This window comes from Heliangelus exortis, chromosome 21 (genome assembly GCF_036169615.1).
Source record: "Heliangelus exortis chromosome 21, bHelExo1.hap1, whole genome shotgun sequence".
Classification (NCBI taxonomy): domain Eukaryota; kingdom Metazoa; phylum Chordata; class Aves; order Apodiformes; family Trochilidae; genus Heliangelus; species Heliangelus exortis.
This window is the reverse complement of record NC_092442.1, coordinates 75,507-102,425: the sequence shown is the minus strand read 5'-3', so window position 1 is coordinate 102,425 and position 26,919 is coordinate 75,507. Positions and strand designations below refer to the sequence as shown.

Genomic DNA, 26,919 nt, shown 5'->3' with positions numbered 1-26,919 from the left:
TGCTACTTCTGTTAAGGGTAACAAAAAGTCTTTCTACAGATAAGTCAATGGCAAAAGGCAGGGAAAACCTCCATTCTTTGTTGGACATGGGGGGAAAAAGAGTTACCAAAGATGAGAAAAAGGCTGAGGTATTTAACACTTTCTTTACCTCAGTTTTCAGCCGCTAGACCTTGTCTTGGGGACAGCTGCTTCAGGGGCTTGTAGAGAGAAATAGAAGCTGAGCAGCCCCCTGTAATCCTGGAGGGAGCAGTTTGTGACTGCTGAGCCACTTGAATCCTCACAAGTCTATGGGACCAGATGGGACCCACCCCAGGGTGATGAGGGAGCTGGGGAAGAGGTCCTCAAGCTGCTCTCCACCATTTACCAACAGTCCTGGGGAGGTCCCAGATGATTGGAAGTTGGTGAATGTCACACCAATCCACAAAAAGGGACAAAAGGAGGACCCAGGAAACTCCGGGGCTGTCAGCCTGACCTCAGTGCCTGGCAGGGTTATGGAACAGATCATCCTAGGGGCAATCACACAGCTCCTAGGATGGACAAGGGATCAGACCCAGTCAGCATGGGGTTAGGAAGGGCAGGTCCTGTCTGACCAACCTGATCTCCTTTTATCATCAGGTGACCCGCCTGGTGGATGAGGGGAAGGCTGGGGATGGAGTCTGCCTGGAATTCAGCAAAGCCTTTGACACCATCTCCCATAGGATTCTCCTGGAAAAGCTGTCAGCCCAGGGCTCAGACAGGAGCACTCTGTGCTGGGTTAGAAACTGCTGGAGGCCACCAGAGAGTGGTGCTGAACGGTGCTGACCCAATTGGTGTCTCCCAGGGATCAGTACTGGGCCCAGTTCTGTTTAATATCTTCATTGATGATTTAGATGAGGAGATTGAGTCCACAATTAGTAAATTCTCAGGTGACACTAAGCTGGGGGGGAGTGTGGATCAGCTGGAAGGCAGGAGGCCTCTGCAGAGGGACCTGGATAGACTGGAGAGTTGGGATGATCCCAATGGGATGAGGTTCAACACGGCCAAGTGCCAGGTCCTGCACTTTGGCCACAACAACCCCATGGGGAGCTCCAGGCTGGGCACAGAGTGGCAGAAAGAGACCTGGGAGTCTGGATTGACAGGAAGCTGAACAGGAGCCAGCAGTGTGCCCAGGTGGCCAAGAAGGCCAATGGCATCCTGGCCTGGATCAGGAACAGTGTGGCCAGCAGGTCCAGGGAAGGGATTCTGCCCCTGTACTCAGCTCTGGTGAGGCCACAGCTTGAGTCCTGTGTCCAGTTCTGTGCCCAGTTCCATGTCTGACTCCTATGGAAATCAGCTTTCCCCCTGACTTCCAAAGCAGCCACGCCTGAAGAGCAAGAGCATCTTACAACTGACTTCATACAGAAAAAGGAATTTTCCTGCATTTTTGTGTAGACACAAGTTAAAGTCAGGAAGCACTGGTTTTAATTTTAAACATCTGTATCACTTCACATGAATGGTTTTCTAGGGAATCTGGAAGTTTTTCAAAACAAACCAACAGAAACCCAGGAAATAATCCTGAAAATCCTATCCTTTCCTCATATGTCAGCACTGTTTAACAGTTTAACACTGTTTAACACTGTTAACACTCTGCAACATCTCCAAGTTACTGGATGCCTTCTGATAAATAACCACACTGAATACTCCAACGGTGAAAATATTTCTAATAGCTTAAGCAAGGCTGTCTATAGCTATTTGCTGAGGTTCTGATGGGCTGCCATAACATGCTCATCCCTGCAAAGGTGTGGATGTGCCACAGAAACAATTTGTCCTAGACATGAGGATCCACTTGCAACAACTTTGTAGAGGTCATTTCTGAGAATTGTTTTACTCCCACAGCTATTTCAAGGTTTGTGCATATCCTGTGTGGACAGAAGTTTTATGCTGCAACAGTTGCATTGATTAAGTCTTGGTGGTTAAGATTAAGAGGAAAGAACACACCATTTATTTGATTAAAATAAAGAAAACACCAAGTTTATGTGCTTTTGAAAGTCGCCATGGGATGATGGCTGCTGGAAGTACTAAGGAAAAACAATCGCTAGTGGTTTCTGGAATTAAATATATAGGTGTGTGTAGATATTCATATATATATATGTGAAAATATGTATTAATATCTAGATATATGTGAAGGCATATATAAAAATAGAAATATGTATTCATATATAGAGGTGGATATGTGTAAATATATAAACTAATAATTCATAGCATCACAAATCCCTACAGTCTTGCAGGAAATGGAATGTGCAACAACTCAAGTGGGAAACCTCAACACCATCTGCAGTCTACAACTGAGAGAACAGTTTATACAAAACACCCCAAGTATTTTACTGAACAGTAGAACAGACACCCTCTCTCCACTCATGTCATACTCAATAACCTAAAATCCCCCTGCTTTTGTCTCCTTCAACCTCTGCATCATTTACAGAACCAGTATGACAGTTTATTCTTTCAGAAGTACATTGCAAGACCAAATGCATCAGCATTTGAGAGTGCAGAGCTGACAGGTAATTGGGTGGGTTAATAAAAATTTTCATATTTTAAAAATCCCAGACCTAGCAGCCTTTCTATTTTTCTACAGTCCTTAACTCTCAAAATTTATTTCCTCCTTGCATTGTTCCTAATACTTATCAAATGAGCTTTTGCTTTCCATCACCAGGAAAGATTAAATACCATATCAAACAGGTGCAGCAAAGCCCCATCCCAGTGCAGTTTAACCTGCTAGCTGGTTCCCAGCTGCACCCTGTGTATAGCAGGCTTGGGAAGAAGCTTCTTTGTCAGCTCTGGACTCACCAAGGGCTTCTCCTTCAGCCCCAGCACACAACAGGGCATTGCTAACTCATGGAGATATTCAGGAGCGCTTTTGCCTCTTCGACTAAATGGATCTGCCCAGTCAAGTGAGGAAAATACAAAGAGAAAGTCAGCAAATGCATTATATTCTGAATAATCTACTCTTTTGGAGCAGTGGGGTCACAGTACTGTCAATGGACTTGCCAAGCAAGCAGCAAAAATTCAAGTTTGTGTTCCCTCTGATGGGTTAGGGGAGCCACTACTAGCAGAAAACTGCAACAACTCTTGATTTCCATGCTCAGGTCCTTTGTCCTCAAGGCTGTTTAATATGCACTATCTGCTTGCTTGGCTTCTTGAAGAGACACAGATGCAAGAGTGAATTTAATTGTTTTCCTGAATCAGACCCCTGGAGTCATCAATATCTCACATACGTAATTATAAAACATGAGTCCTGCAGTTGAAGCACAATCAGCATGTCTAGCCCCAAATCTTCCAGATATCAGCAATTTATCCAAAGCTGCTTTTTGACAAAATCTGATGCAGCATGATTTAAATAAGTCAGGCAGAAGAAACTGCTGGCTTTGATGTTTGCAGCCACCAGAGCTGCAGCAGTGGACAGGCTCCAGAACCCAAGAAGCCCCAAAAAAACCTCACATTCTGCCAGGTGGGAAATGAATCATTCCTGGAGATCACGAGAAGGTGGATCCCACCCTAGGGTACCCCATATCCAGATCAGGTCATGGATCTGAAGCTCCACAGCATTTCCAAAGACCTTTTAGGGATTTCCCTTGGGACGTGGGAAGCGTTGGCTTTCTTCCATTTTTTTGACACATGGGTTTTGTGGATTCTCAATAAACTCTGATCACTGTGTATCATTAATAAGAAAGGACTGGATAAGTCCAGGTTATATCTCATAGAGCAAAGCATGTCCAAATATGTATGCAGGCAGGTACCCATTTATACACAAACATAAGCACCATCTGAACTAGGAAATCAAAATGTCTCTGCTGGAGCTCATGCTGATGAAGATCAGAATCTATATGATGACCATTTCAAATGTCACTTAATGTCTGCCTCTTCTGTGAGCACTAATTTAGACATGATACATTGTGCTGTAATCACAGTTTTATCTTCTGGGCAGAGGCAGTCAGAGGAAGTCTGTGAGCCTGGCAAGGAAAATCTAGCTGTGAAATGTATGCACAACTGAGTGCTAAGACTGAGGGTGCCTTCATGTTTCAGGATTTTAAATGTTAATGGTGGGGGAAAAAAAGAAGATGATGATCTATTACAGAATTCAGGTATTACACTGGCATCTCTCCTAGACATTAAGAGAGACTATTTACTGTAGGGAAATTACAGTATAAAGCAGGAGCCTGCAGCCAGTTTGAGACTGGGCCATATTTTAGATGGGTTTCATGCCATCAGCTCTCTCTGCCTGGATAATTATATCTTGTGAATTATCCATGAGAGAAAATTGCCTCCAAACATACTCACACAGCTGTCTGTCCCCTGCCTCCACCGCTGAGTACTTGGTAGGTGCTGAGGCACCATGGATCACCAGCATGTGGAGGCTCTTGTGGGGCTGACATTATCCCCATGCACCAAGAGGAGGAATAAACTGCCCCACTTTGCTCCCACTCTTTTCTCCTAAGAAGTCTGTAAACAACTAATGTACCCCTGTATACTGTAATTTCAGAATTTCCTCTAATCCCATGCCTAATGACATGGAGCAGTGCACTAATGTCCTTTTCATGCAAATACTGCCATAAAGTGAATGGTTTTCATAGCATTCTATGACTAAAAAAGAAAACCAAAAAACCCCAAAACTGTAGTCATTTTTTTTTGGTCTGTATTTGGTTGCACAACATAATGCAGACAGTATTTTTCAGCATTTTGTTGTGGACACTACCCATTTATCTCTTTCATAGTCCTTTCCCCAGTGCATGTTAACACTGTTATTTTAGTTTATTTAATAGCACTGGGAGCCTACTGGGTTTCTTTCAGAAGCCCTTTCTTGGAGGCACTGCCCTTCCATCCCTTCAAGCCCTGAGTCCCATGCACTGTGGGGAACTCAGCACCCTCCTTGCATTAGGTACTACTGCCCCCAGAGCAGTCCCAGTCTCCCACCCACTCTGAGCTAATCCCTCCCCTCTTTTTTTTGTTTTGTCTCATCAAGTTTGTCCCACACCAGAAGCCTGGAGGGGCTGGGGCAACATTTCAGAGGTGCCAACCCTGTCAGCTGAAGCACTACAACAACCTAAGGTGCATGTTTATAAAGTTTACCCTGAGCCTTTTTATTCGAGAAAAAAACCAATGCTGCATGTCATGAAGTCAAGCTCAGTCCATTGCCCAGGAATAATCACCTCATTCCTTATGATTTGCAAAAGCTCAGTGCTGTAATTAAAGTAAAATGACTTTGTCATGTGCAGTTAAAGCTAAGGCTGTACAAATTTACACAGTTCCTGTATTTCCCAAGTGCTTTGGCGTGTTGTCACCAAATGACACCCCTTCCACCCTACCAAAACCCTTTGTGACTTGTATAGCAGCATCTCTCAGCTGGTTCATGTTCTGGCCCTCCATCCAACCCCTCCCAATGCATGGCACTGATGCACCCCCCAGGCTCTGTGCTGTACCTGATGGGCAGTGAGGGGTCTCCAGCATCCCACCAGTCCTTGGGGGGGCTGATGTACATGCACCACAGCTCCCAGCTGTACCCATGGGCAGAGTTTTCATAACGCTGCACCTCAAAGTTGTCCTGCTTGATGTTGTCTATGGAGGGAAGAATGACCCTTCTCCTGTTCTCCTGAATTCGGGAAAGCACCGGCTCAGCCCTGAGTGGTAAAAGAAGAAAAGAGCAGGAATTAACTGTTAATTTATTCCATAATTTGCAGAGGGACACTGCTGCTTTTGTACAGCTTGTGCACTTTAATGGCGGTAAGAAAACAGGCAACCTTGTCACCATTCAGTAAACAAAAGGGAATCATGTGGACTCCATGCTCCCACTCACAAGTGGCATCACAGCAAAACCCAGCCTAAGGAGCTGGGGAAGTGTCACAAGGCTCCTGGCAGGGTAAGGGAGTGACCCCAGATTGCAGCACACCAGCACCCAGCAATCCCACCAAGAGGCAAAGTGTTTGTGCTGTCAGGTCAGAGTGCTGTGTCCTGTTCTGGACACCCCAACATAAAAGGACCCAGAGCTCCTGGAAGGTGTCCAGAGCAGAGCCAGTGAAATGCTCAGAGGGCTGGGCACCTCTCTGGGAAGCCAGGCTGAGGGATTGGGGTTGTTCAGCCTGGAGAAGAGGAGGCTCCCAGGTGAGCTCAGAGCAACCTTCCAATATCTGAAGGGGCTACAAGAAAGCTGGGACACGGGAGGGTAGGAAGAGGACAAGGGAAATGGGTTAAAACTTGGAGAGGGGAGATTTAGGTTAAATATTTAGAAAGAATTCTTTCCTGTGATGCTGGTAACAGACTGGCCCAGGCTGCCCAGAGAAGCTGTGGCTGCCCCATCCCTGGCAGTGTCTCAGCCCAGGCTGGAAGGGGCTTGGAGCACCCTGGGCTGGGGTCCCTGCCCGTGCAGGGGCTTGGAACTAGATGATCTTCAAAGGTCCTTTCCAACCCAAACCACCCTGGGGCTCAGTGATTTCTGAAAGGTTTGCCAAGCTCTGTCAGCCACAGGGGAGGTGTTGCAAGAAGCTTCACCATTCCCACTTGATGGGATTTCCCACCTGGACACGTGCCCTGCAGGGAGCAGCCAGTGGAGCACAGAGGCTGAGTGCTGCGTGTGCAGCTCAGGAGGTCTGGGGAGTTTTCATGCTCTCCTACACAACTCACTTACACAAAAATCCATGGACCAGCTGAAGTTTTCAGCACAAAGACAGGACTATTTTCATAACCAAGGCATTAAACTGTGGAAATAAATTGAAGCCTCTGAAACTTATCTTTTTCCTGCAGAGCTGATACACCGTGTTTTCTCTGGTGTGCTGGTTTAAAAACCAAAACAAACCCTTTTTTATAAAATAACAATTCCATATTCTAAACTTTTTAGTTTTCAGCTTTGTCCATGTTTTTAAGCTGAGTTTTCCTGACATCTTTACTAAGGTAGCAAATAAATCAGACAATGCAGGGGACAGTTTTGCAGCATGGACTGAGTGTAGAGCCAGGAGTGACTTAAATAAAGTCCTCAATGACCACCTGGAGATTCTTCCCATTCAAGAACATCAGCTCAAAGGGAATAGGCTCAAGATGGACAAGGAGGAGTTAGCTCATTCCACAACAGGTACCTAAGATATGGAGCACCTTTGCCCAAGATGGATGCCTAAAGTTTACACGGGGTCAATAAACAACTGGAAAAAAGAGACAAGAAGTGAGGGGTGTGAAACACATCAGCACTGTGTCTGCTTCCCATCTGCAAACTGCTGGGCTTTGGTAGCATACTCTGAAGAAATATCACAGGGGTTAGCCCTGCCTCTACATGCTTTCCTGAGCTTCTGACTATGGTTAGTGACACAAGAAGGAGCTAGACAGGCCCTTGGTTTGCTGCAACACAGCTGCTCTCAGGTACTTGTGTTCCACTTGGATGGTTACCCTGGGTGAAGCAGTGATGTGCATTTGCAGGGAAATGCACAGATTCCTGTGCTGTCATGCACAGGTGGACATCAAGCATGAAGCCATCATCATCTTCAGGATGGGAAGCCTGGTCAAAAACATCCTTCTGTAATGCAAGGCCACAAAGGGTGTGCTTTGTTTAAACAACACTTTAACTAGTCCAGACTTCTTCCAAATCAAAAAATAAAACCAAACACATCCCTGGGCAGAACAGGAAAAAATCCTGAAAACAAGACTAACTGAAGGGTCTTTTTTACCTTGGGACACAGTTCAAGGACTCTATAGCTACAAAACTCACCCAAATGTGTCTGATCAGGGGGTGTGCTCAGGTCAGGAGCCACAGACTGTCCTGGGCCCAGGCTGCCAATCCCAGGAGCAATCTGCACTCCTGGTGCCCCCAGACACAGAAGCAGGGATGTAACACCAGAGCAAGTCAAGCTCAAGCTGCAGAAGAGCTCACTCTCCACCCCTAGAAAAGCTGTTTCAAGAGCTCAGTAAATGGGGGCTTCCTCTGTATCTCAATAAAATCAGGTGTGAGGATGCAATGACCTGAGAAGGGGAATATTTAGCTGGGAACAGAGATATCAATATAAGAAACATCTCAAAGACACCCTTCAGCTGCATTGTCACTACAAATATGGTAAATCAATCACCATGCTGAACTCTGCTTCCAGCTGCTAAAGCATCTTTTCTTGCAGATGTTACTCTCCATACAAATTTTTCACAAGTTAGCTTCTTTGCATCCACTCTTCCAAATGTGGCCTCTTTACTTTTTACATTTGACTAGAGAAAAAAAACATTAAAAATAACTCTCAGGCTCATCTTATGATCTAAACTCACTCTTAAGCCACCTGAACTCAAATGTTGTGAATTTGTCTGAAAAAAATCCTTGTGAAACAATTCTTTTGCTGCTTCTGCACCTCTGCACTTATTCTCAGCTGCAGAAGAAACAAATTGGTTCAAAGCACCTGAGCCTTCCCCAGTGGGACACAGCTGCAAAGAGCAAGGAAGCAGGAAACACTTTCTCTTTCAATCCTTGCTGCCTGGCCTTTCAACTTAGAGAAATCACTTCTTGAGTGGGAAATCAACCTGAAAAGTAAAAATAGGGGGTGGGGGGGGCATTGTGCACATACAAAGGAGGGAATAGGAAATTATTTCAGAAAACACAGGCAAGGGACAGTTTTCTTTCTGTCTTCCCATCAGATCTCAGCAGTGGCCACCCAGTACAGAAGGCAGACAGGATTCATAAGCCAGCGGACTTGTTTGCAAACACATCCTTACAAAGGGATGGGCTGACCCTTTACTGCATCACACACACAGACACTCTCACCAAGACCTTGAGGCTGAGCACCTACCAGCCAGCAGTGAATTCCACATGGGCATCAAAAAATCCAGTGATCTGGCCAGTGGCAGCTTTCCAGCCTTCAATCCGAGCTCGGATGAGTCCTTCCCTCTTCTGATTGCGCACAACCTTCACCAGCCCCGGGTACCGCTTGTTGACATATTCCTCTAGTGGTGCCTTCAGCTCCTCTAGAGAAGAAGTGCCAGAGAAGCCATTGAAAGGATGGAACAGTTTTCACCTAAAATAAACTCACTTTATTGTCAATACAAATATAACTTACTGGAACCAAACACCTATAGATAGCATCAGGAGGAATAGAATGATTTGGAGTCACTCAGTGCGGATTTTTAGCAGACCACCTGAGAGTGGACTGACCACAACCCTTACAAAGGAATTGAAGGTTGACAAAGATGCTACTATAGGACAACTAAGGAACCCATAGAGGCAAAAAGCACCAAGATCCCAGCTAGACTGCCATGCAATACCTGGGTATCACCCTACTGAAAGACAAGAACAGAAAGCAGTGACCTGTGCATACCAGTCAGTAGTGCTCTGAATTTCTGATGGAGAATTCAGCTGAATGGATCACTCAAAATACAGCAAAATCCATATGAGGCAACTTAAACTACATATCCTTTTTATTCAGCCTCATTACTACAGCCTTGGCATTTGCTGTTTTGTTTTCCAAGCTTTGCCACTAGAAAAGTTGAAATTCCCCCTGCTTTTACAAGAGGATGAGAGTTTTGGCTTCATTCAGAAGATGCTCATACCACGTAACTTGTGTTCACTGGAGGCTGCAGCTCATTTAATTATGTTGTCAAAACATGTATGTGTGCTACAGCAGAGATCAGAATGGATCTGTCAGCCTGCAGCCACTACCAGCATCAAACTTTTTAATAGCTACAAGCAACAAGTATAAAAACCACACAGGGCTTAGAGTGTGGAAGGGGTAAGTACTAATATGGGGTTTTTAACAATGTGCCAAAGTGCTTGTGCCCTGGCAGAAATCTTGCTCCTTTCATTTCCCGGTACCAGTTAACTGAACACAAGATCTACTGATGAGAAGAGTGCAGGAAAAGCTCAGCAATCCCATTGTATACCAGCACAGACTCAGACCACCATGAAAGCAGTTCCTGAGAATGCCGTTTATCCCTGTGAGGCTCCAGGACAGCAGAAAATTAAGATATGGTCCATCAGTCCAAACCGTGGTCTACTGCCCATCATACCAGAAAAAAAAAAAAAAAAACCAAAACGTGAGGAAGAAAAAAAGGTCAGCATTAACATAATCCACAGGGTAAAAATACTTGAGGCATGTGAGCATTTGTGGATGATGGAACCACAGCAATGGGAAGCAAAAGAGTATACAGCAAGTCTCATCTGCTGGGCTCAGCCTGAAAAAAAAAAATCCAAGAAAACAGGATTATCTGTTCCCTTCCCTTCCATGCCTTCTTCCAAACACATAAAATGTGCTTTCTTCAGCCTGCCTTTTTGGGATGGCTCACCTCCCAAATTCATTTCCCAAAAGTCTCATTTCTCTCTTATGCTGAAGAAGGAATAAAAAGAATAAAGTAAATGAGCCCCTTCCTCAATTCAAAGCATCTGCATCACATACATACATAACTCAGCAAATTCCATTTCATGCTGAGCCACTCACAGAAAAAACAATATTTTATGGAGAAAACAACTCTTCCAAATGGTTTTAAGGAGACAGAGACAGATTTTTCTGACAAATGAAAACCCACAAGCATGGCACCAGCATCTCATGGGGTTTTTTATCAGGAAGTCATTAGTGACCATGACACTACAGGTCAGGCTGAACAATTAAAACAACTTTTAATTTATTGTTTTAATCTCAGTTGAAGGAAAACAGGAAAAATCCTTATGGGTAATGTCTGTGCCACTCAAAGGAGAGCCCAGCTGTAGTGACCAGAAGGGTTGTAACACCACTGTCTCAAAGGCAGTGAAGGGTGAAGCTTCAGCAGTTCCTATGCCCACCACACTGTGGAACATGTGGCTCATCAGAAAGTCCCTGGGGAGCCACAGCCACATCCTCCTTCTTTTTGAAAGGATGCTGGATGCCAAAAACTGAAGTGATCTGCAGAGAGCCCAAAGGGCAATACAGCACCCATGTGAACATGGAAACCAGCAGGAGGTGAGCATGGAGAGCACGTGGAGCAGATGCCTGTGACTGGCATCATCACACTCCACACACCAGCCCATTCCAAGTGCCCCTCTCCTGGCTACAGCACATGCTACAAGCATCCCTGCTGGGCTGCTACCCAACTGGAGAGACACTTGGCAGAGACAAAAGCACTAATCAGACATGGGAAATGTGCTTCCAGACTCCACTAAGGTCTCCCTGTACAACCTTACACAGATTTTGGAGCTTTGCTACCTGCCTTCCCTCCCAACTGATGCCTTTTGAGTGAGAAATCCCTTTTCTTACCCAAGTGCCTGTGCAAGCACTAACAGAGAGGACAGCTGCACATCTGTGCTGGCCTTTGCCAGTCTCTTGCCCTCCCAATCTGGTTTGCAGCTCTGTGGGAGGAGGGCCCAGAGCAGGGCAACTGCCGAGCCCTGTTTTGGTATTGCAAGATGCACACTTGGCACTCAACTGGGCATCCAGCCAGCACAGACAGGGATGGGGTGGGCTTTCTATTTCACTTCTCAGTACATCCAGAAGTGAAAGTGTGGAAATTCCAGTAACAGAAGTCAAATGTCAGTCTCTGGGAACCAGATAATCAAGAAAATGGTTTGGGTTGGATGGATCTTAAAGCTCATCCAGTCCCATCCCTCTGCCATGGGCAGTGGGCGTCTCCCACTAGACCAGGTTGTTCCAAGCCCCATCCAGCCTGGTGTGGACACTCCAGGGGGGAGCATAGAATCACAGAAAGTGAGGGGTTGGAAGGGATCTCAAAAGATTGAGCCCAACCTCCCCCTGCCAGAGCAGGATCACCTCCAGCAGGACACACAGGAATGCATTCAGGTAGGTTTTTAATGTCTCCAGGGCAGGAGGCTCCACAACCTCCCTGGGCAGCCTGGGCCAGGGCTCTGTCACCCTCACAGTGAAAAAATTATTCCTAATATTTATACAGAATTGCCTATGCTCCAGTTTATAACCACTGCCCCTTGTCCTGTTGTTGGTCACCCCTGAGAAAAGCTTTGCTCCATCCTCCTGGCACTCACCCCTTACAGATTTATAAACATTGAGGTCATCCCTCAGTCTCCTCCAAGCTGCAGAGCCCCAGCTCCCTCAGCCTCTCCTCACCAGGAGATGTTCCACTCCCTTCAGCATCTTGGTCGCTCTGCTCTGGACTTTCTCCAGCAGTTTTCTGTCCTTGAATTGAGGGGCCCGGAACTGGACACAATATTCCAGATGTGGCCTCACCAGGGCAAAGTAGAGGGGGAGGAGAACCTCTCTCAACCTACTGACCACCCCGCTTCTAAAGCACCCCAGGATGCCACTGGCTTCCTTGGCCACCAGGACACATTGTTGGCTCATGGGCATCCTTCCATTTACCAGCACCCCCAGGTCCCTTTCCCCTATGCTGTTCTCCAACCTATACTGCTACCTGGCGTTGTTCTTTCCCAGATGCAAGACTTTACACTTGTCCTTGTTGCAATTCATTAAATATCTCCCTCCTGCAGAATTCCTGTTCAAGTATCAAGCCAGCCTTGGTGCAGGTCTCCCCTGGGCAATGAGCAGGACAGATGTGACCGTGCTGAAAAGCACCAGTGGAAAGGCCAGCACCAGCACAGCTGTACTTCCAGAGTTCTTAATCCAAATCATCTGAAGTCATTCCTAATTTTACCCTGTGTTTTCCTTCCCTCAGCAGTTGCTTCCTTGAATGCCATTACTGTAGCAGGAACACCACTGGCAGCATCTCTGACGTGTGCTTTCAGATGGTGAGGTTTTGGGCTGAGGACACAGAGAGCTGCTGCATTAAGGTCAGTAGCAGCAAAGCTTTTCATCTGTCATCTTAGCTTAAGAAATGTTTCATCCCCAACTGCTGTATCTTTGCAGCACATCCCAGAGCTGAAATAGGAAGGTTGGGAGGTACCGAGCAGTACGCCAGGAATTAAATGACTTGCACTAACAGGGAGGCAGCTGTTGCCTAAGGGAGGCAGCTTTCACACCGTCCAGCAACCTGGCTGTTGGAGCTGCTATTTTCAGATCTTCATGCAAACTACAGCAGGGGAAAAGCATCTTCCAGGTCAAGTAACTTGCTGCTATTCTCCTCCCCTCTGCCTTGCGAAAGGTCACAGTGGTGCCTTCGGCCCTCCAGCTCTTTCCTGAAAATGAGAACATCCCCTAGATACTGATAATCAGCCCCACGTTCATCAGCTGAAACCCTGCGTGCAAAGTAATGACAAAGAAAGTCAGGAGCCAAGCTGGGAGCAGAACAGTGGCTCCCCAGCTCACCTTTATCCTTCTTAACCAAAGCACTACTGATGGAGGTGAGCCACACCACCGGTGATTTTACCCAAACTAAGCATTGCAACTGAATCTACAGGCTTCTTTCTCTGCCATGCCCTATAGCACTGGAACGCCCCCCCCCCCCTCCCATGAATGCATCCTTTGAGGAAGCCTACCAGACCATCCCTCAGAGCACACCACATCATTCCCAAGTCATGTCCATTAAGTATCCAAATAATATTTGCATATGGAGGTATTTATGTGTCTGGCCTCTACCATTGCACAAGTTACTTCCAGGAAAGATGTGCAGAGAGAAACCTTGCTGAAAATGCCACCAGGTCTGATTTCCAGCCCACCTTGTGTTCTCCATCTGTCCATGTTGATCTTCACTGAAGGACAAGTCCAGGGAACTAGACTGCAATAGACCTGGTCCTCTATTAAAAAAACCCATCTGCCAGCTGCAAATATATCTATTACAAAGGATTTTGTCACCTACATGAGCTTTCTGGGAAACAGGCCTGCCAGAGAAACTGAACCACCTGATGCCACTAGAAGTAATCATGTCACAGACACGAGCCCAGAAGCAACCACTGAAACATCCACTGCTCAGTGCCCCACCTCACAAATCATGCCCTGTTCCCCTTGAAATCCCCAGACCTGCAGATGGGAGCTGCCTGGTGCCACACAAAGAAAGAAGCCAACAGCACCAGAGGTGTTCAGGGAACTACCAACAGCATACAATCAGCATCCAACAATACCCAGATACTGCATAACACCTCTTGTACACCCCTAAAAAAAACATCATTGTGTTTGCCAGGCTGAGCTGGGTGAGGAAGGTCTACAGAGCCCATGGCTGTTATCATAACCACTGCCAACTGGAGGACAGGATCTGGGGCTGGGAGTGTTCCAGGGGACACCCCTGTCCCACACTCCTGCCTCCCTGAAACACTAAAGCCATTGTGGGCTGAAATTCTGCAGCAAGAACTCACAAAGGGAACTCCTTCAATGGACACTTAACAGATAGAAGAATTTCTGCAGTCAGGCTGAGAACTGAGTGAGTCTCTGAAGCTTTTGATGTTTGCTTGCAAATATTGAAGGGGAAACTGTGAAAAGGGGTGAAGGTGCAATTCTCATCAGGGGTTCCATACAAAGCTGGTCCTACTAAGTACATCTAGCTGCAAGTCTCTGGTTCATTTGGTTTCTCAAAAGACAAGGAGAGAGAACCCAAGGTTTGCTGCTCTACTCCACACCTTGGAAGGGCCTGAAAGCCTCAGACCTTGACCATCACTGGAACATCACCATGTCAGCTGCAATGAAGCAACCCACCTTGAGTCTGAGCAACAAGGAGGCACCTGGGCTGTACCAGCACCTTGGAAAAGCTGAGCTATGACTCAGCTTCTTGCAGTTCCCTTAAAACCTCCCTCTAAATGCAAAGGCAGAGGAAAGACAAGCCAGCCAGCTCCCGGGGGAGTGCACACAAACCACTGCTGTTGCTGTTGAAATGAGCTGCAAAACAAGACAGCCATACATCAAGTCCCAGCTAATACATTACACAGAGGTAAATTACAACCCGTAGCATGTTTCCCTGAGTGTAGCCAGCTCCTCTAAGCAGTCTTTTATCCAAAGGTTTTCTTTTATACCAAGAGGTTTGCTTTTCAAAGAGATATTATCCCAGATTAAAAACACTAAAAAGACAGACAGCAAAAAGAAAAAGCAGGTGATGATTAAGCAGCAGACTCAGACAAAGTGTGCAGCTGTGAGATAACATGACATCTCAGGGGCACCTGGCTGTACCCCTCCAACAACCTAGGAAATGTGTTATCACTCAGAAACACAGCCTGCACACTGGCTTTGTAATTACACCCATGCAACAAGCACAAACAAAAGCAGCCTACAAAATAAAGTCCTTATGAAGTATAACGTGCAGCTCAAGGGAGAAAGGGGTTCAAACTACAACTCCCCAAGCTTTTTCCTTCAAGGGAGTTTTTTTCCTCCAGTATAATGCATTGGTATCTTTCATCTATTTACAGCTCAGATATAAAGTCAGAATGACTGTGTTTATTAACTTCTAATTTCTCATTGCATGCCTCTGGGTTGCATGGTGCTGTTGTACACACTATGTTAGAGGAAAGCTGAGAGCAGGAAGTGTCTATTGAGTCTTCAGAAGCAGTTTGTTCCAGTCTGCCCCAGTCTGCAGTTCTTACCTCCACCCCTGGGACTAATTTTACAACTTGAAGTTGACTGGGCAATCCCAGGGGCCTTTTATTATCTCTTTTGGGAACAGTCGGTTTCTTCCATTACCCAGACAAGCTGTATTTCCTCTTCACATCTGTTTAAATTGCTCTCTGACAAAACTTACCCAGCAACCCCACAAGCTCACAGCCCCCAGCCCCAGACTATCATCAGCCTTTCCCTGAAGCTGCTTCTGGTAGACCACAAGGCTGTGACTCAGCTACTGGGTCAGAGCCACTTCCCTCTGAAGGTCAGCTTGCTTTCAAGTTTATAAAACTGAGCCCCCAAAGGCTTTGCCCAGGCTACAGAAACATGCTGCACACAGAAATGGTCCCTCAAACAGACAAGGCTGCTCACAAAGAGACTGATCCAATCTCCTCTTCTTCAATCACAGCCAAAGTTATACCTGCACAACCTCATCCCCTGCTCGACACCAGTGCTCAATCCTCCGGGATCCATCTCTAAATCTTAAAGCAAATGACAAACTATTTCCCTGTAACTCTTCTCCTGTAGAAGCCACATCCATATATTGCAATAACTTTGTAATATCCAATGCATTGTCTATATGATGTTGCTATTGCTGCTCACAATTATATCCTACCATTAGGAGGAACTACATGACAATGTCATTGCCATTAATAATTCTTTGCTGTCATGGAAGCTCCTTGATATTACACCAACTGAATGCATGGGTCCCAAGGACGTTTTCTGGTATGCATTATCTCTTTTATACAAGAAAAGTAGATTATTACAAACTTGGGAGGAGCTCTCCATAAACATCTGCCAAGTTACCTCATTATCTTCTTCCAAATCCCTCCCTTAAAAATCTCATTTGTCATGATGCTTACAAAGGCTCAGCAGCATAGTGGTGACACTGCAAACAAACCTTGCCAGTTAACAGCATCGCCTTGCCCCGACACCCAGGCTCCTCATACACTTCTTCTGCAAGGTTTTTGAGGACAGGAGGTGTTCAGGAGTGGTATAACCCATCAGTAGGGTCCTTGGCTGCTCACAGTTCTAATGCAACCAGTGCATCCTCTTGGTGGGATCCCAAGTACATGTAGCCCATGTGTGAGAGGAAGTTGGGATTCACCCACCTCCTGCACATGATGTATGAATTTGTCCCTCAATTTGGGTCATCTACCTGCACCTCTCTCCCTGGATAGGAGCCACAGGGTGCTCTAACACAGCCCAGACAGCTTGGTCAGCCTGCAAAAACGGGCAAGAAGTCCTTTAGCACACTACAAGCTTGGTCACCTGCCTTGCTACCATTTTGACACCCTGCCACCATCCTGCCACACCACCAGACCCCCCCAGCACTGGCCCAGCCCTTACAGCAAACAGCCAGGGAAGACAGCCTTGCAATCTCAGCAGCAGATGAAGAGACCCCCTTCTGCATCCTGGCTGCCAGCTGCAGGCTCAGCCATGAAGGGGGGAAATTATGCTTTTTAAAAGGATCCATTTCATTGTCCTGTGCCTTTCAGTAGCATCTCCAGAGTACTTGACTCAACATAGTCTCGGTGCTGCATACTGAATGCTGGGTGGAACGTGGTTTTAGAAACATTTTTCTTTGTGTGTGGCAGTGGGTAGAGAAGCTCAATAATTATTACCACTGGGTCCTCTTTTAAAGAGTGCTCACTGATACAGTAGAATCCAGAGAAGCAGCATCTCATTTTGAACCCTCTAAGTACAGGGGGAGTGCTAAATACTGCAGTGACAGATCACCTGCACCCTAGCCAGCTCCAAAACCCTTCCAGCTCTGAAATCCCATGGCTCCAGTGGTGCACATCATCCTAGCTTTTGCACCAGCACTGCTGTGATTTCCATCAGCTGAGAAGCTGCCCTCCTCTTTCTTTTTCTGGTAATTATAATTCATCAGCTTTCTATGGTGCTCATTACTGTGGTATTTGAGCATCTATTTTTACAGGCTTGAGTAGCTTGCTGCCATCTCATCCCACAGCAGACAGACAAGCAACCTCTCAGGCTCCCTCTGGAAATGAGCTGTCCCCCTCCCACACCCTCCATGTTGTTCCCTTTTGATCACAGCATCCACAGCACACGTCTGCTATTTTTTAAAATAAAATTAAAAGCATGCAGTACAAATAAAATGGCAGAAATCAAAATAACATAACTATTTGCTGCTCTTCACAAAGAATTTAAATACCCTGACAACATTATCAAACTGTATCTTGGGAAAACATGCCTTGGAGGATTCAGAGTCTGAAAATGCTTCCACATGAAAGTACCTTCTGCAGCTTGTGCTATCACACAACAGGGGGGATATCCCACAAGGGAAGATGCTGCAGCAATGACTGAGAGCTGGCTTAACCAAATGACTTGAGCAGGTTGGTTGGTTGTTTCCTCTTCTTCCTCTTTACTTATCCATCTCGTATAAAAAATGTAGTAGAAGAGCAAGAAGGGCCTCTACAGGGTCCCAGACAGTTATAAAGCCTGGGATGTCACTTTACAGATAGGGAAACTGAGACACACACAGAGAAAATAAACTCATTTAACACCACTGCAAGGGGCCAAAGCAGAATAGTTCTCTAGGCTCCAGGGTCTCATCCCTCAGCTTCATAACGAATTTTTAAAGGAGTATCTCTGTAACAACCAAAGTGTTGTCATTAGAAACAAGGATACACCTGAAACCAGAACTTCTGTATGCTCTTGTGAAGAGAAAAGTAAGATGGCTGACTGGTTTCCTTTAGACTTCTAGCTTTCAGCTACAACTTCAGAAAATAATTATCTCAGAATTTAACTCTGGGTTGATCCAGCCTCTTTTTTGCTAGAGAAGCTGGAGAAAACTGGAACGCCAGCCAGCACACCTATCCCCCTCCCACCACATGCCTCCCAGAAGGGTCACCATTGCCCCAGAGAAGAATGACTCCTGCACTGAGATTTTTAAGAAGTGAAATGGTGGTGAGCTCTGAGCTCCCAGCACTGCTAACCTTCATCACTGTTGTCATCCACCAGGATAATCTCCTTCAGGAGGTGAGCTGGGGTGTGGTTCACCGCACTGTGCACCGATCGCAGGATAACTGAGAGTGCTTCGTTGACAAAGATGAAGATGATGGAGATCTGGGGTAGGTCCTTGCCATATTTCAGCTCTTTGCACCTGTAGCATTAAGGACAGAGAGAGGCAGGGTCAGCAGAGCACAGAGCTTTGAGTCAGGCACACCTTTAACACAGAGTACGAGATGCTGCTTGACATCCCACAGCTTTGCACTGCCAGGTTTTCTGGCTGCCCGTGCTTCATTGTGGCTGTGCTGTCAACAAGGAGGTAGCAGGGGCAGAGAGCACCCTCTGGGCTTAGGAAACAAAAAGGGCAGGGGTCAAATCCAGAGTCTGCTTCTCTGGAGTTGTGTTTGTATGTCTGTGTATGTATGTTTGGGGGTACTGGACAAAAAGGAGCCTCCAGAGTGGAGAAAATGGCTTTAACTTTTCAAGTGAACTGCACATTCTTGCTCTAAGATTAATAGGTGCTCAGAAATGAGCTTTGTTCTTAAACGGCACTTAAGAATTTTCTTCCTATTTGCTTTGGAAGGAAATGAATACAAAATGACCCTTGGTTAAATAGTTTTAATAAATGTTTTATCTCTCTTCGCAGATACTTCTGAACACATTCCTGCCACTGAAGTATCCCAGCAGAGCATTGCTGTGAACTGCTGGTTTGGTACTTAACAGCAAGGATAGGTTAAAACCAATAACTTGTGATAACCTCTCTGGGTTTCAGGAGTAATTGCTTAACTAAAGATGGTTTTGTGGCCCAGTATCTGCTTAGACTCATTCCTCTGTAACAGAGCAAGGCAGAAGTGGAAGGAGCCCCCAGGTCACTTACCAGCCAGCAACACCCCTGGCAAGCCACAGGTTCCTGTTACATTGATCCACCAGACTTTGAACAACCTTAGAGCAGAACCATGGAAGCACTAAGGGGAAGAGGCCCCCCCAGGTAACAACAGCTTGCCCAGGAAGCACACTTTGTCCCCAAAGGGACACAGGTGCTTTTTTAATGCTACACTTGATCCTAACCCAAAACTCAATTGTAATAAAGTCTTCAGAGGATGCTAACTGGCTATGTCTACAGCTACTTCAAACAATTTCATCCAACTCTCCAGCTTTCCATACAATAAATAAGTGTGAGGGGAGAAGAAGAGCTTCCTGCTCCCTCCCAGCATTCATGACAGATTAGACATGCAACATTAGGAGTGTTCACAGAATTACAATAAGCATTTACCACTTTAATCCTGCCAAGAGAAGCAAAGAAAGACATCTCAGCATCACTTCGAGCTCATTGACCCCCCAGCAATGACTCTGTATTTAATTGTACTGGGTGTTTCTCCAGCAACAGCAACCATTCTTAGACTCCAAAATGAGACCTGGGAGACAAGGACTTTCAGAGAATGACAGTTCTTTGTGAATCTTCTGTAGTTAGACCAATATGCTGGATAAAAGCACGGTTGTATTTCTTGATTTAACTATCACCTACCCTAAAGCAAGCCAAGCTCTCTACAAGAGGGAAAGTACCAAATGCCGAAAAGGATCTTCCAAAGGGAAGATCTCTCTTTAAAATCAATGAACAGTCATGATGGGTTAAAGTGACAATTGACCCTGAAATCCAGCCACAAAAGTCAAACTAAACTGACTCAGAGATTAAAACCCTGCTTTTGATATACATTGATACCTGCTAAGCTGAAGAGAAGGTGGTCACAGGAGCAAGAGTATTTCCTTTTAATCACTGCACACCTCTGGGCAGCCTTCCCCTGGGGCACACTTCAGGGGGGATAAAGAGCTCAGTGTGATCAAAGAGGTTTGGAGGAAAATCCAAACTGAGCCCTTTGAGGTTCATCTCCTGCTCATTCACATTCCCCCTGCACCACACTTATCACACTTCTCCTTCCCTGACTGCTAAGGACAGGCAAAAAGATACAGGGAGAAGACATAAGTCCAGGGAAGGAGTGGGCACCCCCATTGTTCATATGCACAAAGCTCTGATTCTTGGAGGACAAGCCAGGGAGAGAGGGAGGCAAAGGCTCTGCACAAACACCACTCTCTCCAGTGGCTTCGGTTGCAGCCACAGGAGAGAAGAGGGCAGCAATTTAAAACCAAATAAACCTCAAGTTTGTCCCTCATACGGGTGGGCTCCCTTCTCTCTACAAACAGCAGCTGGGCTGGGGGATGCTCTCTGCCTGCAGCCACATCAGGTCCTTCAGGCTCCATCCCTGTGGTTCATTCCCAACAAGTTGATAGGTCAAAAAAATACCGGTACAAGCAAGCAGGAAAACAGCTACTGCTCCCAGGAAAACAGCTACTGCTCCCAGCACGTCCCAAGCCAGCAGGGTTAAAAAAAGAGGGCAGGGAGGAAGATGCTTGAACTAAAATGATAATTAGAAGGGCCAGAGGAGAACTTGCTTGAAACAGCAAGAGTGAGGAGTATAGGAGATGGGAAGTAATGGGGGAGGGACTTGGGGACAAATCCCAGTAATTCATGGGCTACCAAGCCACACCTGAGAGATATCTTGCTCCTCTGCCCACAGCTGATGGGCCTCTGGCTAGAAAGCATTTGGCTGCTTGCCAAGGTAGTACCTCCCAAATTCAGAACCCAGGCCAAAATACTCCTCATTCAGGACTCAAGGCTCACTAATTATCCAAAAGGAGATGCACAGGGCCAGATCTGCATCCCTGCACAGCTGTGGTCCTCAGCTCAGACCATGGGCTGGTCTCTCGGGGGATCAGTAATTAATGAGAGAAATGTGATATTCAAAAAGTTCTCAGGGGAGTTGGGGGCTAAGCAGGGCATGGGACACCAGCTCTAGGAATAAACCTGCTGTTCCAAGATTTTTGCCAAGGTTTTCTAGAACCTGAGTAAACACCAAAGCAAATCCACTTCTTATGTAGGCTGAAAAATTGTGCAGCTCCTCACATCTTCTAGGAGAAGAAAGAGGTTTTATTTCTAACACTTAGTTTACACCACACTTGTTCTGCCTAAAACTCTTGGTCTGGGTCTCCAAGGCTTCCCTACATACATTTGAAACATTTTGAATTTAAATAAAGAACAGTGGAGAGGCCACAATGTATTCCTGTTGCTGTCAGTCATTAGTTACCCACAGGTTTAAAGACCAGCACCTCATTTTAAAAATAAATTTGCGCACTTCCTGTTTTCCATCATTACCAACAGGCTGACTCAGAAAACCCCCATCACCCCCCATATACCAGGTGCTCATCAGCCCCAGTGCCCATCTGCTGGGGAACCCAAGGCAGAGCTGCACAGCAGAGAAATCATAGAATGATTTGGTTTGAAAGGGACCTCTAAAGCTCATCCAGTCCAACCCCTCTGCAGTCAGCAGGGACACCCTGAACAAGATCAGGCTGCTCAGAGCCTCCTCACCATGAACATCTCCAAGGATGAGGCCTCAACCACCTCCCTGGGCAACCTGTTCCAGCTGTCCACTACTCTCATGGTAAAGCTGTTGTTCCTAACACCCAATCTAAATCTACTCTTCTCCAGTTTCAAGCCATCACTCCAGGTCCTTGCAAATAATCCCTCTTCAGCCTTTCTGCGGCCCCTTCAGGTACTGGAGGCAGAGGCACCCCCCCAGGAAACAGAGGCACCTTGCCCACTTACCTGGCCTTGGGCATATGAAAATACTTCTGACAAGAGGAAATTGAAGCAGGTTGCAGCTGATCCCTTACAATCTCCTCTTTGTAGATAAGAAACAACTCAACTGATACCGCACTTACTTACTTGCAAGCACCTCTAAGCTCATCAGGGCAGGTTGCACAGTGACTTTTTCCCCACAATATCCTCCTCTCTCCAGGCAAATGCAGGCTGACACCTGCCTGCAGGACACATAGCCAAGCCTTGTGAATCAATAACAAAAAGAAACAGATATCTTAAAGTTTTGTCTCTCATTTAGATCAATGAGATATCAGACTATGAGACATTATGTCCCATTAAATCGTGCTTGACTAAATCATTAAATCGTGTTCACAAAACCCTCTGTGAGTTTTGACAAGCTGGAGCAAACCCCCTAATGTCTGACATCAGGTTTAATTTAAGGTCCTCACTGAGCTCTCATTGAGAAGTCCTGGTTGTTCTTAAATAGGGGAAAGAAAGGGGGCTTGCTCCAGCCTTTGCCCAAGACCCAGACATGTCTTTTTTTTTCACTTCAGAAACTGATGGAGCGGCCACAGAAACCAGACCCAGCACGAATCTCTGCCTGGCATGTCCCTGGACCAGCTCCCCACACCATCCCCATCCATCCACAAGGCCACCAGGGATGGAGCAGCAGCCAAGGGCTATGGGCACTGCCACCTTTCTTCTGTCCAAGATCTTCATTCTACATGAAGCCCAAGTTTGCAATCAGGAAATGTGCAAGGCAACACATGAAATAAAATCTATTTATGGAGGTAATTTTTAACTGTCCATCCTTTGCTGCTACTGCCTGACACAAGAAACTGTTCAGAAACAAATGAAGGATGAGGCAGAGATGGGGAAAGGGGAAATATGGCTGAGTTTATGCTGAACAGCTTGGTGTACAACAGGCAGTATTAATCAAGTCAGACAATTTCAAAACACACACACACACACAAATTAGAAATTCAAGTTTTGCTACCACACATGCTTGTCTGCTGTAGGAGTCTGCCTTTGAATCCTCTGATCATTTGTCTTATCCTCACCACCCAGCTGTAAATCTATTCTTCAGTGAAGCAAGTGAGATTAGGATGTTATTGGCTGTCTCACTAACAGAAAAAGGATATCATGTCATCTACTGCCTCCTGATCCCATGGCAGAAAAATAACCTAGAATCACAGCAAGCACCCCTGGAATGCCAAGATAGCACAAAATGACAAGAGCATTTAAAAAACACTTCTTCTTCCTCAGTGATTTAACATCATCCTCTCTATTACTCAATTAATACATAACAACTGTCTTCTGGGGGGCAAAGCTATTTCCATCAGCCATCTAAAATCCCCCTGTCCAGCAGCAAGCAACTGAGAGCCAAACTCAGAGGGTTGCTATACCTGCACTACCCCAAAGCCAGCCATTTGTCAGCACAGGGAGTACAGGTTATGAACCACCTGGAAAATGGACTATTCCAAGACAAAGGAGGCACCCACTTGTCATATCCTTCAGCTCCACATCAAACCATGCTGGCCCAGAGCTGACAGTGGATTTTATGGACTTTTATGCCAAGGGTGTGGCTTGCAGTTGCCATCAGGCAGCACCTTTCATAAAACAGCAGTCTAATAAAAAAGACAATAATGCATTATATCTTTTCAAAGTCCATAAGCACAGGCAACAGGACCCTCATGCTCTAGAAAAAAAGAGCAACAGCATTCAGATATTAGTCCAGAGGGAAGCTGGGGTGACAGCCCTGTAGTTTGCTTTCCTCCCGGAGTATTTTCTTCCCTGGATCACAAAGCAGAAATGCTGCTAATAGTGAGATACCCAGTAATCACTAATCCCAGGAGCTGCATATTAATCACTGGCTCTTGAAATCATCTTCTACCTTCTGTGATACGCCTCAATCAAGTCACTCCTGACAGCATACCCATCTGTTTTGCACAGATCCTCCAGTCTTCAAGATCATCAACTTTTCCTTAATCTGTGCTGTCCCCTCCTTCCCAATTCCAACATAAATATGCCTACCAAAGTTTGAAGTGCAGATTAAATGCCATTAAGCAGAAAGTACAGCTGTACGCATTCCCAGGAATGAGACAGAACTCCCAAAATCTGAAAAGCCTGCTTTGTTCAGATGTGCCCTGGTTTTCAAAGAGTTCAATATTTGAAAGGGAACACTTGGATCTAGACAAAACCCAGGATTTATCAGGCTATCTGAAAATGATCCATTAAAAAAACTTATTTTCCTAGTGATATATTTCTAATAAATCATTCCTAATGCCTGTTAAGCATCATGGATTGTCCAGCCCAGAGCCATCTCTCCAAGCTGAGGGGTGGGGTTGTGACAAGGCACAGAGGTTTTCTGCCGACATCCACAGAGATGAACTGGGAGGAGCATCAGGTGGCATAGAGAGAAAAATATCACCGAAGAAGAAGTATCTGCTGCTGCAGACACAGAGCCCTGATGATGCTTTTGGCTCAGTTTTAAGCAAGGTAAAGAAAAATCAAACCTCCTCCCTCCCAACACTAGGATAAAAGTCTCACCATCTGCTTTGAGACACACTGCATGGAACCATACAGACACAGCGAGTTTGCCATGGGTTGTTTTCCTCCAGGCTGGTGCCACCTCATTGCTAGCCAAGGCACAGTCTGGAGTGTCAGCAGAGTTTCTCCTTGCTGATTTGGCCATTTGCCCTTTGGTCTGCAAAGGAATGCCCCAAAGCTGATCTCCAACACAGCCCCACCAGCACAAACCCTTCTGCAAAGGTCATTTCCAACTCAACCTGGTTCCTCACTGCCTGTGAGGCCTGGGAAGCCAACACAAGGGAGTAAAGCCACTCAAGTTCATGAAACACCAATGAAACAAAAGCTTGCAAGAAAAGCTAGCAAAACATTCTCTACACTGAAGGACCACCAGCATGCCCCAAAACACACAGTCCCACCTAACAGAACAGCAGCACACACACCAAGCCCTGCTCATTTTGAACAGCAGTCATGAGAAAGCAGCACCCCATTTGGAGACTTAAATGTCTTGCAGCCTTCATGCTTTCCACCTCCAGCAGTGGAGGAACAATCACGACTTGACAGCTGAAGAGGTGAAGAACAACACACACAATGGCCCCAGAGTGAATTACTGGCAAACCAGGAATGTGGAGATCTACTGTAAAACCTTGGTATCACGTTAGAGTATGATTTTCTTACTCTCCCCCTGCTGACACAGGCCTCCCTGGCCTACCAATTGCTTTGTATCCTTCCAGCTTGAGCCATAGAATGGTTTGGGCTGGAAGGGACCTCAACACTCATCCAGTGCCACCCCCTGCCATGCCCAGGGACACGTCCCACAGCCCAGGGTGCTCCAAGCCCCATCCAACCTTCAACACTGCCAGGGATGGGGCAGCCACAACTTCCTTGGGTGACCTGGGACAGAGGCTCAGCACCCTCACAGGAAAGAATTTTTTCCTCATGTCTAACCTGAATCTCTCCCTCCCCAAGTTGGAAACCATTGCCGCTCACCCTCTCACTGCACAGCTACCTCGATTCCCCAGCCCTCCACTGTAGGCGGCAGGTGCCCGGACGGTGCCCCCCCCCGCCTGTGCCCAGCTGGGGCTAGCCCAGAGGCGCATGCCCAGGTTCGGGAGGTGTGGTTTCCGGGGAGAATTCCAGAGCCGGACGGATCAAAGTTAGCTCCTGATACTATCCGAGCCAGCACTAGCTCGACTGACTCCCACGGCAAGACTCATCCCACGCAACATCTGGTGGAGAATGCGAGCAACAATTTCGGTCTAAACTGTCTCCCCGAGCGTTTTGTCTGAAAGTGACCCTTCTCCACAGACCGTTCGATACCCTGAAAGATTCGGGTAAGAGAAACCCTTTCCTCTTTTCGACATCGACATCAGTAAAACCGATGATGGAATCCTATGTAAGCAAACCTACCGGCACCGCCGTTGCCGATCAGATTACAACCCAGGCGGAAACGCAGGAAAACCTCCGCTACCCGAGTCCCGAAATGGCCTGGGACCTGTGGGGGGAGGTGTACAACCTGCTGGCAAGTTTCCACTATAAGGAGACCAACGGCGACATTATTGGTGCGGACAACACCTGGCGAACCATTTGCAATCTATTAGCTTGCTTGAAAGCCGAAATAGAAGTGGCAATGGCCACCGCCGCGGCCCCATTACGAAAGACCGAGGTATTTCCCCTGAAGGAAATGCCCACAGTAACCCCCTCGGCACCCCCCTTCGAGGGGGAGGAGCCTGGGAGGGCGCTGAGTGTAGCTCCGTCGGCGCCGCACCCCGAGGGGGGGTAGCCCGGGACAGCGCCGAGCGCAGCCCCGCCGGCGCTGCCCTCCGAGGGGGGGGAGCCCGGGACAGCGCCGAGCGCAGCCCCGCGCGCAGCCCCGCCGGCGCCGCCCTCCGAGGGGGGGGAGCCTGGGACAGCGCCTAGCGCAGCCCCGTCGGCGCCATCCCCGGAGGAAGGAAAAAACGAACAAGTGTATCTGGGGCTGACCACGGGCAAGCCTGCCAAAAAGGACATGTCCGGGAAGCCCCACCAAACCGTGACCGAACTCCTATCAGATATCGGCCCGGAAGTCAAAACACCGGAAAATGATGGGGCGGAAACCGCAGCTGGCGGCACCCCCGGCTGCCGCGGAGAGCTACCCCCGACGCCGCCCCTGGCCCCACGGAAGGCTGCGAAGATAAAAGCAGCCCCTAAACTAAAGTGGCTGTACGAGGGAATCCTTAACCCCAAGCTCTTTATGTTTCTACTCCTGCTCCTTGTCTCTGGTCCTCCTGCCATACACTGCTGGGAAAAGCCCAGCTCCATCATCCTGTTGATCACCCCCAGGAGCCTGCAGGCTTTGCAGATGATGCCTTTAACTCTCAGCTTCTGCGGCTTCGT

General features: G+C 46.9%; 1 protein-coding gene across 1 annotated transcript in view; it reads right to left on the bottom strand.

Moving 5' to 3' along the window:
- Nucleotides 1–26,919, bottom strand: part of GALNT17 (polypeptide N-acetylgalactosaminyltransferase 17) — a 219,154-nt gene that overhangs the window by 119,244 nt on the left and 72,991 nt on the right. Inside the window, exons 3-5 of the mRNA XM_071765003.1 lie at nucleotides 18,347–18,513; nucleotides 8,763–8,937; nucleotides 5,436–5,633 (exon numbers count right to left, since the gene is read on the bottom strand). Of these exons, the coding sequence (XP_071621104.1) occupies nucleotides 5,436–5,633; nucleotides 8,763–8,937; nucleotides 18,347–18,513 (540 nt within the window). The remainder of the gene's footprint in view (nucleotides 1–5,435; nucleotides 5,634–8,762; nucleotides 8,938–18,346; nucleotides 18,514–26,919) is intronic.